At 42.5% G+C, this 14223-nt stretch overlaps 1 protein-coding gene and 1 pseudogene across 1 annotated transcript; both read left to right on the top strand.

Moving 5' to 3' along the window:
- The first annotated feature begins 814 nt into the window (after window positions 1-814).
- On the top strand, window positions 815-5802 carry LOC109484098 (kinesin light chain 3-like). Its single transcript, XM_019787320.1, has 6 exons — window positions 815-1315; window positions 1559-1632; window positions 2160-2266; window positions 2466-2939; window positions 4460-4831; window positions 5361-5802. The coding sequence occupies exons 1-6, from the start codon at window positions 815-817 to the stop codon at window positions 5579-5581; spliced, it is 1749 nt and encodes a 582-aa protein (XP_019642879.1). The 3' UTR covers window positions 5582-5802.
- A 4120-nt stretch (window positions 5803-9922) lies between these two features.
- LOC109484097 lies at window positions 9923-13825 on the top strand (annotated as a pseudogene).
- Window positions 13826-14223: the final 398 nt, after the last annotated feature.

Here is a 14223-nt window from a genome sequence, read left to right as displayed (position 1 = left end):
GCATATGTCCTGATGGTTGTAGTGACAGGTTGTATAGTCACAGAAACCAGATGACAACAGGTTGTGTTTGAAGTATCAGGATGCACAACGAACAATATTAGCGCCTGACCAGATGAGTGTCATATTACCGTTTACCTAATATGAGGTTGACACTGTAAATATTAGCGTTTCATCGCGTGTATATGGGTATAACAGTATAAGTTTCGACCTCCTAGAAGATTTCATGGGAACTGTAAGTATGTTACAGCCGTAGACTTTGAACCAGGACAACGGAAGAAGGAATAAAGGGATTTTCGTGAATATAAAGATTCGTTACCGGAGTCCCAATGAAAGATAAAACCCATCGGCTGCCAGTTAGAATTTTATCAAGCCTTTTTTAAAAGACATGCACTCGGTCCACCATCCGTACATGATTGGTACAATGTTTATTCTTCCTCAGGTCAATAAACCAGAGTGCGGTCAACAAAGATGCGTGTTCATCGGGATACTAAAGAACTAAATAAGATAATGTGAAGACACGGGCGGAGAAAATCTTCAATATCATATTTGGTTAATAGGAAAGGCCCAAGAACACATTCTGATTATATAAGCAAAGAAAACCCTGTCAGGGGGAACAAATATGTCACACACCGAGCTGTCTACAGTGGTGGACGAATTTCGGGAACTAGACTTAATCTTTAAAAGTGGTTCTGATCTGAATGTTGTAGAGAGGGGATACGCACGGAAGTTAGTTCACGCTATAAGTACTCAAAATGAGGTTTTGGAATGTGAAGCCTTGAAAGGTCTCGGAGACTTGTACCTACACAAGGCAAAGATGAAGAAGCATAAAGCAGAGAACTTCCACAAGGCCTGCTCGTTGTACACAGAACTCTTACGGTATTACACTAGTACTGAGGAGAAGCAAGTTGTGCAGCATCGCATCAGATATGCAGAGAAATGCACGAAACTGGTCCATGATCAAGAGGTTCTAAAAGCGTGTGCTACGAATACCATATTGGCTGTGTCCACAGCCCTTGACAAAGTGAAAAAGAAGTCCAGGTTGAAAGTACATGGTATGACGCCCTTGATTGAAGGTTATACAAATTCTTTAGTGAAAGCAATCGTGGAAGGAAACAAACGTTTGGAAATAGAATCTTTAAAGAGCCTGGGAGATGTGTACCTAGAGAAGGGAAGGGTTGGTAAGGACGAGACAGCGTTCAGTAAATCAGCTGGTCTGTACCGAGCGGCGCTGGACCGCTGTGAAGATTCAGACGGCAGAGAAACGCTAAGACACCGCATCAAGTACGCGGAGAAAGTCACGGAAAAAGGACGCAAGGTTAGACAATCCTAATCCTTTTCAATCATATAAAACTCACTTTCAAATATGACGTTTTTGGCGTGTTGCACAGATAACTTCAGTTTTATGAGACTGATAAAAAATAGACCAATGTCCTTTTTAAAATGCATGTTCAGTATACTTAATTGAGTATTGGAAATTCTACTTTTTATTACATGCTTCTAAGGTATTGTTCGCAAATTTAAGCTAAGTTTCCATCTTCATATTATCTTCTTCCCAAAGAAACGCCGAGAAATGGGACGGACCAGAAACAAGAAAATTAGAAACAGTAGCGAAGAGAAACAGGTCACAGACAGGTTTGTTTACTGTCTTTTTTAAAAGAACTTTATAAGAACTCTCCAATACCATACCTGGTTCGCATATTGAATTCCTCCAAACAATGTGTATCATATTTCTAGTCTGTCCTCTAGTCTCATTTACATTGTATATTGTTGTGTTAGTATTTAATATATGTTTGTAATTGTTAGTTTTAATGTTAAAATTGTAACTGTTATTTTTAAGTATGTCAATGTATAATGATATGGATTTTATTGATTAACTAGTAATTTTAGTGTGTTATGTTAGATGTTATGTTATGTCAAAAATCAAAATTGTACAGCAAGACACAAATTAGCCGATGGCTACAAGGTTTTGTTTTTACAAATAAACCATTTGATTGATTGATTGATTGATTGATTGATTAATTGATTTTTTTACTATGCACTATGCACCGCCAAGGCTAGATAGATGCTCAGCCAATTCACAGTACATTTAAAGTCTCATGTCCTGTATGGGTTAAAGTTACAGTATCCCAGTATCAACACTTATGACTCCTTTTCTACAGTACGTACGAAGACCACCTACAGAATGGCTGCAGGGCCCTGCAGACAGGGGACCTGGACACGGCAGAACGAAACTTTGCAGCTGCGCTCAAGGCCGTTCATGTGAAAGGTGAGTGATTCCGTGTACCTGTCACATGGTGAAAATCTGGATTTTATTACAGCAAGGTTAGTGAAGTCAATAAAAAAAAAGATACACAACTGCGTATACGTGTACCACACACTGTGTCAGCTAACTTGCAAATGAGCTTTTGGGGCTAAGACATAATTAAGTAACTTCCAAAGATCGTTTAAAATATTTTCGAATGCAGGTCAGCGCTGGAAAGAGACAGAGCCCCTTTGCAACTTGAGCGATGTCTACCTGAAGAGAGGAGAGCAGTCAAAAGACGGAGGTGATTTCACCAAGGCTGCAGCACTCAGTAACGCAGCACTGGTGAGAGCAAAGACAGAAGACAGAGAAGTCATCAAACATACAATCCAGGAAATAACACAATCTTTTGTTAAGAACGTCCTGAGTATCGAACAAACGGTACCCACGGATGACGTAGAGAAACACAAATCGGTGTTAACAGAATGCCGCGGCTATGTGGAAGAAGAAATCATAAGAATTGAGCAGCAGATAGATCCTTATCGCCTAGATGATAACGACCCAGAGATCATGGAAGTAGAAATGGAGAGAGTGGAAGCAAACAAAGCCCTGTTTGACACTATTGTTCATCAGCGAAGAACATTCATAGCTGGCCTTGTAGATGAGTGTATGGGGGTTATGGGCCCCCCTCCTGCAAGTATGCCACGATAGGACTGGGTTCACAGGCCACAGGACTGGTAACGCCATACTCCGATCTGGAGTTTGCTATTTTGATAGAGAAGGAAACAGAAAACAGTCTAAAATACTTTCAAAACCTCACACATTACCTTCATCTCAAAGTGATCAATCTTGGGGAAACCATTCTCCCGGCCATGGCGATCAAATCTCTCAATGACTTCGAGTCAAAGAACAAGCTTGACGACTGGTTCTATGACACTGTAACGCCACGTGGCTTTTCCTTCGATGGAGCCATGCCACATGCATGTAAAACCCCACTAGGGAGAGGGGAAACATGCCTCCTTATTCGCACACCAAGCCACATGGCCAAATTTCTTGAAGATGATGTTAAGCTACATCTTAAGAAAGGCTACCACCTAGCGAGTGTGTTGGGAAATGTATCATTAATTACTGGAGAACAAGGCTTGGTCGACGAATACACCTTTGCATGGAATCATCAACTGAAGAAAAATGGAAATGAAATTGCCAGGCTACTAGCAAAAACTATGTTGATGGAAAATACCAAGACTTTTGAAATGCAGAATCCGACTGCCCGAATGCTGAATGTAAAGAAAGAAGTTTATCGCTTTTCAAGCCTTGCTGTATCTTGTTGGGCACTGCTCTGTGACATACAGCCGACCACAATCTGGGAGGACTATACAGACTATGTACAATAAGGGTGCCATTAGTGATAAGAACGCACATCACTTAATGGTTCTGGTCAGCATTTCGGCAGAACTGAGGTTGCGAACTTACATGAACAACCGTGGTCAGGTGGAAAACGTGTCAATGTTGTTGTCAATGTCAGGCAACGATGACATTGAGGAAAAACAAAGAGAATATTTCACTTCTCCAACGTAAAACAGCTCATGAGATACTACTACACGGCAACACCTTTGAAGAACTTTGTTCCGCAACTTAGCAACGGTCAACCAGTAGAAGAGCCCTCGATTCTATTCGACAACTCTATTCTTCTGCAAGCCGATGTGTACGAAAGTCTGTGCGACTACAACCAATCAAAGACATGCCTTGAACAGGCACTTCAAACAGTGCTATCAACACACGGAACGGGTGCGATTCACCCTCACATTGCCTGGATACTTGATAATTTGGGTGCCGCCTGGGGTAACCTTGGTGATAACAGAAAAGCCGTCAGCTATCATCAGCAGTCATTACAGATGAAGCGGAGTATCTATGGTGAGGACAACGCACACCCTGACATCGCCTCGTCACTTAACAGCTTGGGTGTCGCTTGGAGGAACCTTGGTGATCACAGGAAGGCCGTTAGCTATTCTGAACAGGCACTGCAGATGAAGCGGACTATTCATGGTAAGAACACTAAAGATGCTGATGTCGCCTCGTCACTTAACAACTTGGGTGCCGCCTTAAGTGATCTTGGTGATCACAGAAAGGCCATCAGCTATTATGAACAGGCACTAGAGATGAGCCGGAGTATCTATGGTGAAGACAACGCACATCCTGATATCGCCTCGTCACTAGGCAGCTTGGGTAATGCATGGAGTAACCTTGGTGATCACAGGAAGGCCGTTAGCTATTATGAACAGGCACTAGAGATGATGCGGAGTATCTATGGTGAGGGCAACGCACATCCTGATATCGCCTCGTCACTTCACAACTTGGGTGCCGCCTGGAGTAACCTTGGTGATCACAGGAAGGCCGTTAGCTATTATGAACAGGCACTAGAGATGAGGCGGAGTATCTATGGTGAGGGTAACGCCCATCCTGACATCGCCTCGTCACTTTACAACTTGGGTAGCGCCTGGAGTGACCTTGGTGATTACAGAAAGGCCGTCAGCTATCATCAGCAGTCATTACAGATGAAGTGGAGTATCTATGGTGAGGACAACGCACATCCTGATATCGCCTTGTCAATTAACAACTTAGGGTATCACCTGGAATCACCTTGGTGATCACAGAAAGGCCGTAAAATATTCTCAACAGGCACTAGAGATGAGGCGGAGTATCTATGGTAAGGGCAACGCACATCCTGATATCGCCTCGTCACTTAACAACTTGGGTAAAGCCTGTAGTCACCTTGGTGATTACAGAAAGGCCGCCAGCTATTTTGAACAGGCAATAGAGATGATGCGGAGTATTTATGGTGAGGTCAACGCACATACTCACATCGCCTTGTCACTTTACAACTTGGGTACCGCCTGGAGTAACCTTGGTGATCACAGAAAGGCCGTCAAATATTTTCAACAGGCACTAGAGATGAGGCGGAGTATCTATGGTGAGGGTAACGCACATACTGATATCGCCTCTTCACTTAACAACTTAGGTGCCGCCTGGAGTCAACTTGGTGATTATAGAAAAGCCGTCAGCTATTTCAAACAGGCACTAGAGATGATGCAAAGTGTCTATGGTGAGGACAACACACATCCTGATATCGCCTCGCCACTTAACAACTTGGGTAATGCCTGGAGTCACCTTGGTGATTACAGAAAGGCCATCAGCTATTATGAACAGGCACTACAGATGAGGCGGAGTATCTATGGCGAGCGCATCGCACATCCTGATATCGCAAAATCACTTCAAAATCTGCTTGTTAACGTTGTGAAAAGCCGCCTCTTATGCTCAGTTTATGAAACAGATGATTGAAGAGACTTTATATAGACACTGACATTGCCACTCTCCTGATTAACTTTTTGTGTCCCATACATGTAAATTATTCAATAGTTACACAGAAAGCATTTTAAAGATTATCTTTAAATGATTTGGAAGTATGATGATTTTCCGTTTGTTAAAAACGGAAACATGCAGCTATTTTGATGTTAAGAATTACTTTACCGTCATATTATGTATTTGTATACCTTATATCCTCCCAGGGTGATATTTATCCTCAGGCAACTTAAATGAACGTACTTAGGTTTTAAACTGACAAACTCAGCAGGGTCAGGTCAATGAGAGCTCACAGCCTGAGAGATGTACTTGTCCATGTACTTATTAAAGGTATCTTTATTATTCCTACTGCTTGTTGTGTACAATTTTAATATGAATGATAGTTATTTTAGAGATATTTTTGAATATCACAAATGTTTTGTCGAATGTCCAATCGCCAAAACAAGCTATAGCTAGGATAATACCGACACATACTTTTTGAATTCCAAAAAGCTCTATGTGTAAAGAACCTTTTGACAAACAGTGACTACTGTCCTCTTAGAGATGTTACTAAAATATTCGAGTCGAGGGAAGGTACCCCCCCCCCCATTTCACATCTTTGAAAGCATTCATTGAAAACAAAACTCCATGAAGAAAAATGACTCCAATACAAAGTGCTCGAAGAAAGAGAAAATCGTTTTTCTTAGAAAGAACAAGAACATTTAGTGACGAAAAAAATCACAACTTGGCTAAAAGTTCCAATGAAGGAGCTAAGAGAAGTCAAGTAATAGAAGGCAACCAAATGTATGGATGGAAACTCTTCATTTTATTCAATTCCTCTCCTTTAGAGTTTGGAGTTATTTTTTGGTTAATTGAATATTGAACTCATGGGATGGAAACAACATCTTTGTTTGACAGAACAACAATGCAGTCGATGGATTGCATACGATGCTGTTTGTACTTGTTTACATGTTTACCTGTTAACACCTGTCTGCCCTTTCTAAAGCACTAACCAAATGTTAAGCAACTTGAAATTCTAAAAACAACAATGAGAAATGTTATCAGCTAAGAATTCCTGACAAACGAGAGGAACTAGAAAGAAAACAAATAAAGTTCAGGTCCTTGCTTAAATCCAGAACAAAAGATTCAGTTGAAGATTCATAACGGACCTTCTTGCTAACAAAACGTTATGGTGTTGTTTAATTGACTGATTGATTTACTCTCCAAGCAGAGGTTTGGGGTTATTTTCAGCGTGTTTTAGTCTTTTTTATCGGGGCTTGTCTTTTGCCCCCCCCCTTGGGAAAAACCTTTATGGTGGGAAAAAATTCAGTGCAAAAGAGAAACCACGATAAAAGAAAAAGCCGCTAAAATAACCCCAAACCCAAACCTCTGCTTGGAGAGTACCGCCGCTCTGGCTCTTACCGCCAGGCCTGAGCAATGACAGCACGTGTACCAATGAAAGGAACGCTGACGCCATGCATCCTTTCCAGAAGCCGCGTCTTTCCAGGGAAAACAGGCAAAATTCAGCTTGCAAAAAACGCGGAGCTCGAGAGATACGTCCGTATCCTCGGTCAACCGTGGCGTTGTGTTTGGTTGCTGTGCTACAGCGTAGCCGCTAAATGCAGTTCTAGAACACTCCGCAACAATCGCGAGCACCCCTGGAACAAGAAATTGATACTCTTGATCTGAGGTGACCCAAAAGACGTCGTCCGGGTGATGATGGAAAGTTGTGGCGTCTTTTTGACGTGAAAGATTGTCTTTGACTACTATCTTTTATAACACGTATATTCATATATATATCTAATGCTGTAGAAAACATGTATTTTGAAACAGATACAATTTCTCAAATTCTGCTATAACGAAGAGAAGGTTTATTTTCCAAAGATGTAGATTGATTTTAAACCAAAGATGTGAAATTGAGTGTGCAGTTTGCACGGTTCAAAATAGACGCCTTGCAAATTGACAAATTTAGCTATTAGCTGGTAGTCATGCATCTTACATCTTCACTGATTTCTTTGAGAGTGTTCGTAGAAAATCTGAATCGTTCTGAAAAGTGCTCCTTTTGCACCTTTGTGTCTAGATTTGACACAAATGTTTTAATCAATCAAATGGTGGGTTCTTCATAAAACATACAGTCAGTACCATACATTTCTTAGGGTTTAGTTGCAACTGAACACTGTTGGACCATCGTTCAAGTGAGTCCACTTCGTCCTGGAGGAGAGACTGATCACGCACATGTACATTTTCACCAAGTGACAAGTCGTCTACATATTTCCACCGGTCATCATGGGATTGGCTTGCATCGTTGATCATACATAAAAAGATGACAGGGCCTAGTTTGGTGCCTTGTGGCACTCCTGAAGTCAGTGTTTCCCAGTCCGATACGGCAGATCCGTAGCGTACTTTCTGTCGCCGTCCTGTCAGGAAGCTGTCTACATCACCATATTTCCAAATAAGACATTCCTATGATGATGTTGTTTTAACTACACTAATGTGACCAAGATCTAGACAAGACCAATGATAGAAACAGGGGTGGTGCATGGTACACGACAGGTGAATTAATGCTTGTAGTTTTCAGACCTTGTTGTGGGGCACAAACATCCTAGTCTTATCGACTAAACAATTACCGAAAAAAGTTGTGTTTTGCCTTTCGTATTCTTACCGTTTGGGCAACGAAACAGTCAAGAATGATCCCCCCCTCCCCTCCAAACAACCCCTGAATGACACGGACAGGTAAATGCGGAGTCTTTTTCCCCACCCCTGTTTGTTAATGGAACATTCCCAGGGGAATCCCCCTTCCGTAAAGGTGAGTCACGCCGGGGATTTCCGCTGTCGGGAACTTCCGCTTCCGCTGGTGCCAGTCGTGAGCTGAGACAGACCAACAGTTTTATCTCTAGATGGAAGTAAAAGGTGAGTTTTTACATAGATAAGGCCACAAACATTTATCATTAACATTACAGCTGACAAAACCGAACACTTTACACGCAGTGCGAACCTATAGCTAGTGGGGATTACGGCTTCGTAACAAGAATGTGTTGCTGATTTGCTAGCATACCCCCCTCCCAAAAATTATGAAAATTTACATTTGCTTCTCAAGGAATCATTAACAACAGCTCAAAATGTTTTGAGTGCGCCTGGGAATGTGTCAACTGCAGTCATGACCTTAGACAAGTAATTTTATCTCTAACGTTATAGTATGAGTATGTCACTTGCTCACACAAGACCGCCATTATTTCTTCACTCTTATACGCAGTGAAAAACGTACTATTCGAAACTGAACAGGTATGCATGGCTGTATGTGTCCTGATATAGGAAACAAGAACATCATACCTAAACATCAGTCCTGTTACACTTACGACGCGCGGTCATACTCGTGGTAGGTACTCGAACGAATTTCATGCCGACCAATTTTCCAGGCAGATCGTGATAGAACCAACACAGAGGATATGGCAATCTTTTCCAGAACAAGACAGCTGGAGTTTTGAAACACATGCAATGATGCATGGCTTTCGCAGGAATGCCTTTAGTTTATGATCGTCCGACGATTATGTTGATAATTGATAACTTTATTGCACAACAGTTGTACAGGGTACAAAGTATGGCATCTACTATATACATTATGTGACCCAGCCCTTAAAGTTTTGATAGCTGTTGTCGGTGTGGGTGTAATACGATACACGACGCTGATGGTAAAGACTTAGGTTTCGTGGTTAGCAGTTAGACCAAGTCATGTTCCTCTGTGAACATGCACCGTGGTTCTACGATTTTTAGTGACAGGTTATAGGTCAATTTTTGTCTGCTGTTGTGACAACAGATGACAACAGGTTCTGTTTAAGGTATCAGGATGCATGACGAACAACATCAGCGCCTGACCAGTCAATGGCGGATGAGTGTCATATTGCTGTTTACGTACTGTCAGGTAGACCCTGTAGATATTAGCGTTTAAACGCGTGTTGTTTTGTGGGGTGACAACTGTAATACAGTAGATGGGAATAACAGTATACGTTTAGACCTCCTAGAAGATTTCTTGGGAACTGCAACATGTTACAACCGTAAAGTTTGAACCAGGGCAACTGAACAAGGAATAAAGGGATTTTCGTGAATATAAAGATTCGTTAGCAAAGTCCCAATGAATAACAAAATCGGCTACCAGTTAGAATTTTATAAAGCGACATATAAAAGACATGCACTCGGTCCGCCAAATGATTGGTACAATGTTTATTCTTCCTCAGGTCAATGAACCAGATTGCGGTCGACAAAGATACATGTTCGTCGGGATATTAAAGAACTAAATAAGATAATGTGAGGACACTTGCGGACAAAACCTTATATGTCGTATTTGGTGCACAGGGAAGATTTAAGAACAGATTCTGATTTAATATATAAGCAAAGAAAATCCTGTAAGGAGGAACAAATATGTCACAAACCGAGCTGTCTGCAGTGGTGGACGAATTTCGGGAACTGGATTTGAAATTTAAACGCGGTTCTGATCTGGATGTTGTAGAGAGGGGATACGCACGGAAGTTGGTTCACGCTATAAGTACTCAAAATCAGGTTTTGGAGTGTGAAGCTTTGAAAGGTCTCGGAGACTTGTACCTACACAAAGCAAAGAGGAACAAGCATAAAGCAGAGAACTTCCACAAGGCCTGCTCCATGTACACAGAACTGTTACGGTATTACAGTAGTACTGAGGAGAAGCAAGTTGTACAGCATCGCATCAGATATGCAGAGAAATGCACGAAACTGGTCCATGATCAGGAGGTTCTAAAAGCGTGTATCACGAATACAGGCAATACCATATTGGCTGTGTCCACAACCCTTGACGAAGTGGAAAAGATGTCCAAGTTGAAAGGACATGGTACGATGCCCTTGATTGAAGGTTATACAAATTGTTTAGTGAGAGCAATCGTGGAAGGAAACAAACGTTTGAAAATAGAATCCTTGAAGAGCCTGGGAGATGTGTACCTAGAGAAGGGAAGGGTTGGTAAGGACGAGACAGCGTTCAGTAAATCAGCTGGTCTGTACCGAGCGGCGCTGGACCGCTGTGAAGATTCAGACGGCAGAGAAACGCTAAGACACCGCATCAAGTACGCAGAGAAAGTCAAGGAAAAAGAACCCAAGGTTAGACAATCCTAATCCTTTTCAATCATATAAAATTCACTTTTAAATATGACGTTTTTGTTGTGTTGCACAGATAACTTCAGATCAGTTTTATGCGACTGATAAAAAATAAACCGTTGTCCTTTTTAAAATGCATGTTCAGTATATTTAATTGACTATTGGAAATTCTACTTTTTATTACATGCTTCTAGGGTATTGTTCACACATGCCATCTTCTTTCCAAAGAAACGCCGAGAAACGGGACGGACCAGAAACAAGAAGGTTGGAAACAGCAGCAAAGAGAAACAGGAAGTCACAGACAGGTTTGTTTGTTTGTTTGTTTGTTTGTTTGTTGTGTTTTTAGTTTTTCACCGACAAGATTAGATAGATGCTCAACCTCTTCACAGTATATTCTCATGTCCTGTATGGGCTAAAGTTACAGTATCCCAGTATGAATAATTGTGACTCCTTTTCCACAGTTCTTACCAAGACCAGCTACATGAGGGTTGCAGGGCCCTGCAGACAGGGGAACTGGTCACGGCAGAACGGAACTTTGCAGCTGCGCTCAAGGCCGTTCATGTGAAAGGTGAGTGATTCCGTGTACCTGTCACATGGTGACAATCTGGATTTTATTACAGCAAGGTTAGTGAAGTCAATAAAAAAAAAGATACACAACTGCGTATACGTGTACCACACACTGTGTCAGCTAACTTGCAAATGAGCTTTTGGGGCCAAGACATAATTAAGTAACTTCCAAAGATCGTTTAAAATATTTTCGAATGCAGGTCAGCGCTGGAAAGAGACAGAGCCCCTTTGCAAGTTAAGCGATGTCTACCTGAAAAGAGGAGAGAAGTCAAAAGACGGAGGTGATTTCACCAAGGCTGCAGCACTCAGTAACGCAGCACTGGTGAGAGCAAAGACAGAAGACAGAGATGGCATCAAACAAACAATACAGAGAATAACACAATCTTTTGTTCAGCACGTCCTGAGTATCGAACAAACGGTACCCACGGATGACATAGAGAAACACAAATCGGTGTTAACAGAATGCCGCTGCTATGTGGAAGAAGAAATCAAAAGAATTGAGCAGCAGATAGATCCTTATAGCCTAGATGACAACGACCCAGAGATCATGGAAGTAGAAAAGAAAAGAGTGGAAGCAAACAAAGCCTTGTTTGACACTATTGTTCATCAGCGAAGAACATTCATATCTGGCCTTGTAGATGGGTGTATGGAGGTTATGGGCCCTCCTCCCTGCAAATACGCCATGATAGGACTGGGTTCACTAGCCACAGGGTTAGTAACACCATACTCCGATCTGGAGTTTGCTATTTTGATAGAGGAGGAAACAGAAAACAGTCTAAAATACTTCCAAAACTTCACACATTACCTTCATCTCAAAGTGATCAATGTTGGGGAAACCATTCTCCCGGTCATGGCGATCAAGTCTCTCAATGACTTCGAGTCAAAGAACAAGCTTGACAACTGGTTACTATGACACTGTAACGCCACGTGGCTTTTCTTTCGATGGAGCCATGCCCATGCATGTAAAACCCCACTAGGGAGAGGGAAAACATGCCTCCTTATTCGCACACCAAGCCACATGGCCAAATTTCTTGAAGATGATGTTAAGCTACATCTTAAGAAAGGCTACCACCTAGCGAGTGTGTTGGGAAATGTATCATTAATTACTGGAGAACAAGGCTTGGTCGACGAATACACCTTTGCATGGAATCATCAACTGAAGAAAAATGGAAATGAAATTGCCAGGCTACTAGCAAAAACTATGTTGATGGAAATACCAAGACCTTTGAAATGCAGAATCCGACTGCCCGAATGCTGAATGTAAAGAAAGAAGTTTATCGCTTTTCAAGCCTTGCTGTATCTTGTTGGGCACTGCTCTGTGACATACAGCCGACCACAATCTGGGAGACTATACAGGCTATGTACAAGAAGGGTGCCATTAGTGATAAGAACGCACATCACTTAATGGTTCTGGTCAGCATTTCGGCAGAACTGAGGTTGCGAACTTACATGAACAACCGTGGTCAGGTGGAAAACATGTCAATGTTGTTGTCAATGTCAGGCAACGATGACATTGAGGAAAAAACAAAGAGAATATTTCACTTCTCCAACGTAAAACAGCTCATGAGATACTACTACACGGCAACACCTTTGAAGAACTTTGTTCCGCAACTTAGCAACGGTCAACCAGTAGAAGAGCCCTCGATTCTATTCGACAACTCTATTCTTCTGCAAGCCGATGTGTACGAAAGTCTGTGCGACTACAACCAATCAAAGACATGCCTTGAACAGGCACTTCAAACAGTGCTATCAACACACGGAACGGGTGCGATTCACCCTCACATTGCCTGGATACTTGATAATTTGGGTGCCGCCTGGGGTAACCTTGGTGATAACAGAAAAGCCGTCAGCTATCATCAGCAGTCATTACAGATGAAGCGGAGTATCTATGGTGAGGACAACGCACACCCTGACATCGCCTCGTCACTTAACAACTTGGGTGTCGCTTGGAGGAACCTTGGTGATCACAGGAAGGCCGTTAGCTATTCTGAACAGGCACTGCAGATGAAGCGGACTATTCATGGTAAGAACACTAAAGATGCTGATGTCGCCTTGTCACTTAACAACTTGGGTGCCGCCTGGAGTGACCTTGGTGATCACAGGAAGGCCGTCAGCTATTATGAACAGGCACTAGAGATGAGGCGGAGTACTAGTATCTATGTTGAGGACAACGCACATCCTGATATCGCCTCGTCACTACGCAGCTTGGGTAATGCATGGAATAACCTTGGTGATCACAGGAAGGCCGTTAGCTATCATGAACAGGCACTAGAGATGATGCGGAGTATCTATGGTGAGGGCAACGCACATCCTGATATCGCCTCGTCACTTAACAACTTGGGTGCCGCCTGGAGTGACCTTGGTGATCACAGGAAGGCGGTTAGCTATGATGAACAGGCACTAGAGATGAGACGGAGTATCTATTGTGAGGGCAACGCACATCCTGATATCGCCTCGTCACTTTACAACTTGGGTAACGCCTGGAGTAACCTTGGTGATCACAGGAAGGCGGTTAGCTATTATGAACAAGCACTAGAGATGAGACGGAGTATCTATTAGTGAGGGCAACGCACATCCTGATATCGCCTCGTCACTTAACAACTTGGGTGCCGCCTGGAGTAACCTTGGTGATCACAGGAAGGCGGTTAGCTATTATGAACAGGCACTAGAGATGAGACGGAGTATCTATGGTGAGGGTAACGCACATCCTTACATCTCCTCGTCACCTTACAACTTGGGTAACGCCTGGAGTGACCTTGGTGATCACAGAAAGGCCGCCAGCTATCATGAACAGGCACTAGAGATGAAGTGGAGTATCTATGGTGAGAGCAACGTTGCACATCCTGATATCGCCTCGTCACTAGGCAGCTTGGGTAATGCATGGAGTAACCTTGGTGATCACAGGAAGGCCGTCAGCTACTATGAACAAGCACTAGAGATGATGCGGGGTATCTATG

The sequence above is a fragment of the Branchiostoma belcheri genome, unplaced genomic scaffold (genome assembly GCF_001625305.1).
Source record: "Branchiostoma belcheri isolate BF01 breed outbred unplaced genomic scaffold, Haploidv18h27 scaffold69, whole genome shotgun sequence".
In the NCBI taxonomy this organism is placed as follows: Eukaryota; Metazoa; Chordata; class Leptocardii; order Amphioxiformes; family Branchiostomatidae; genus Branchiostoma; species Branchiostoma belcheri.
The sequence above is the reverse complement of the archived record's forward strand: the minus strand, read 5'-3'. Positions and strand labels throughout refer to the sequence as shown.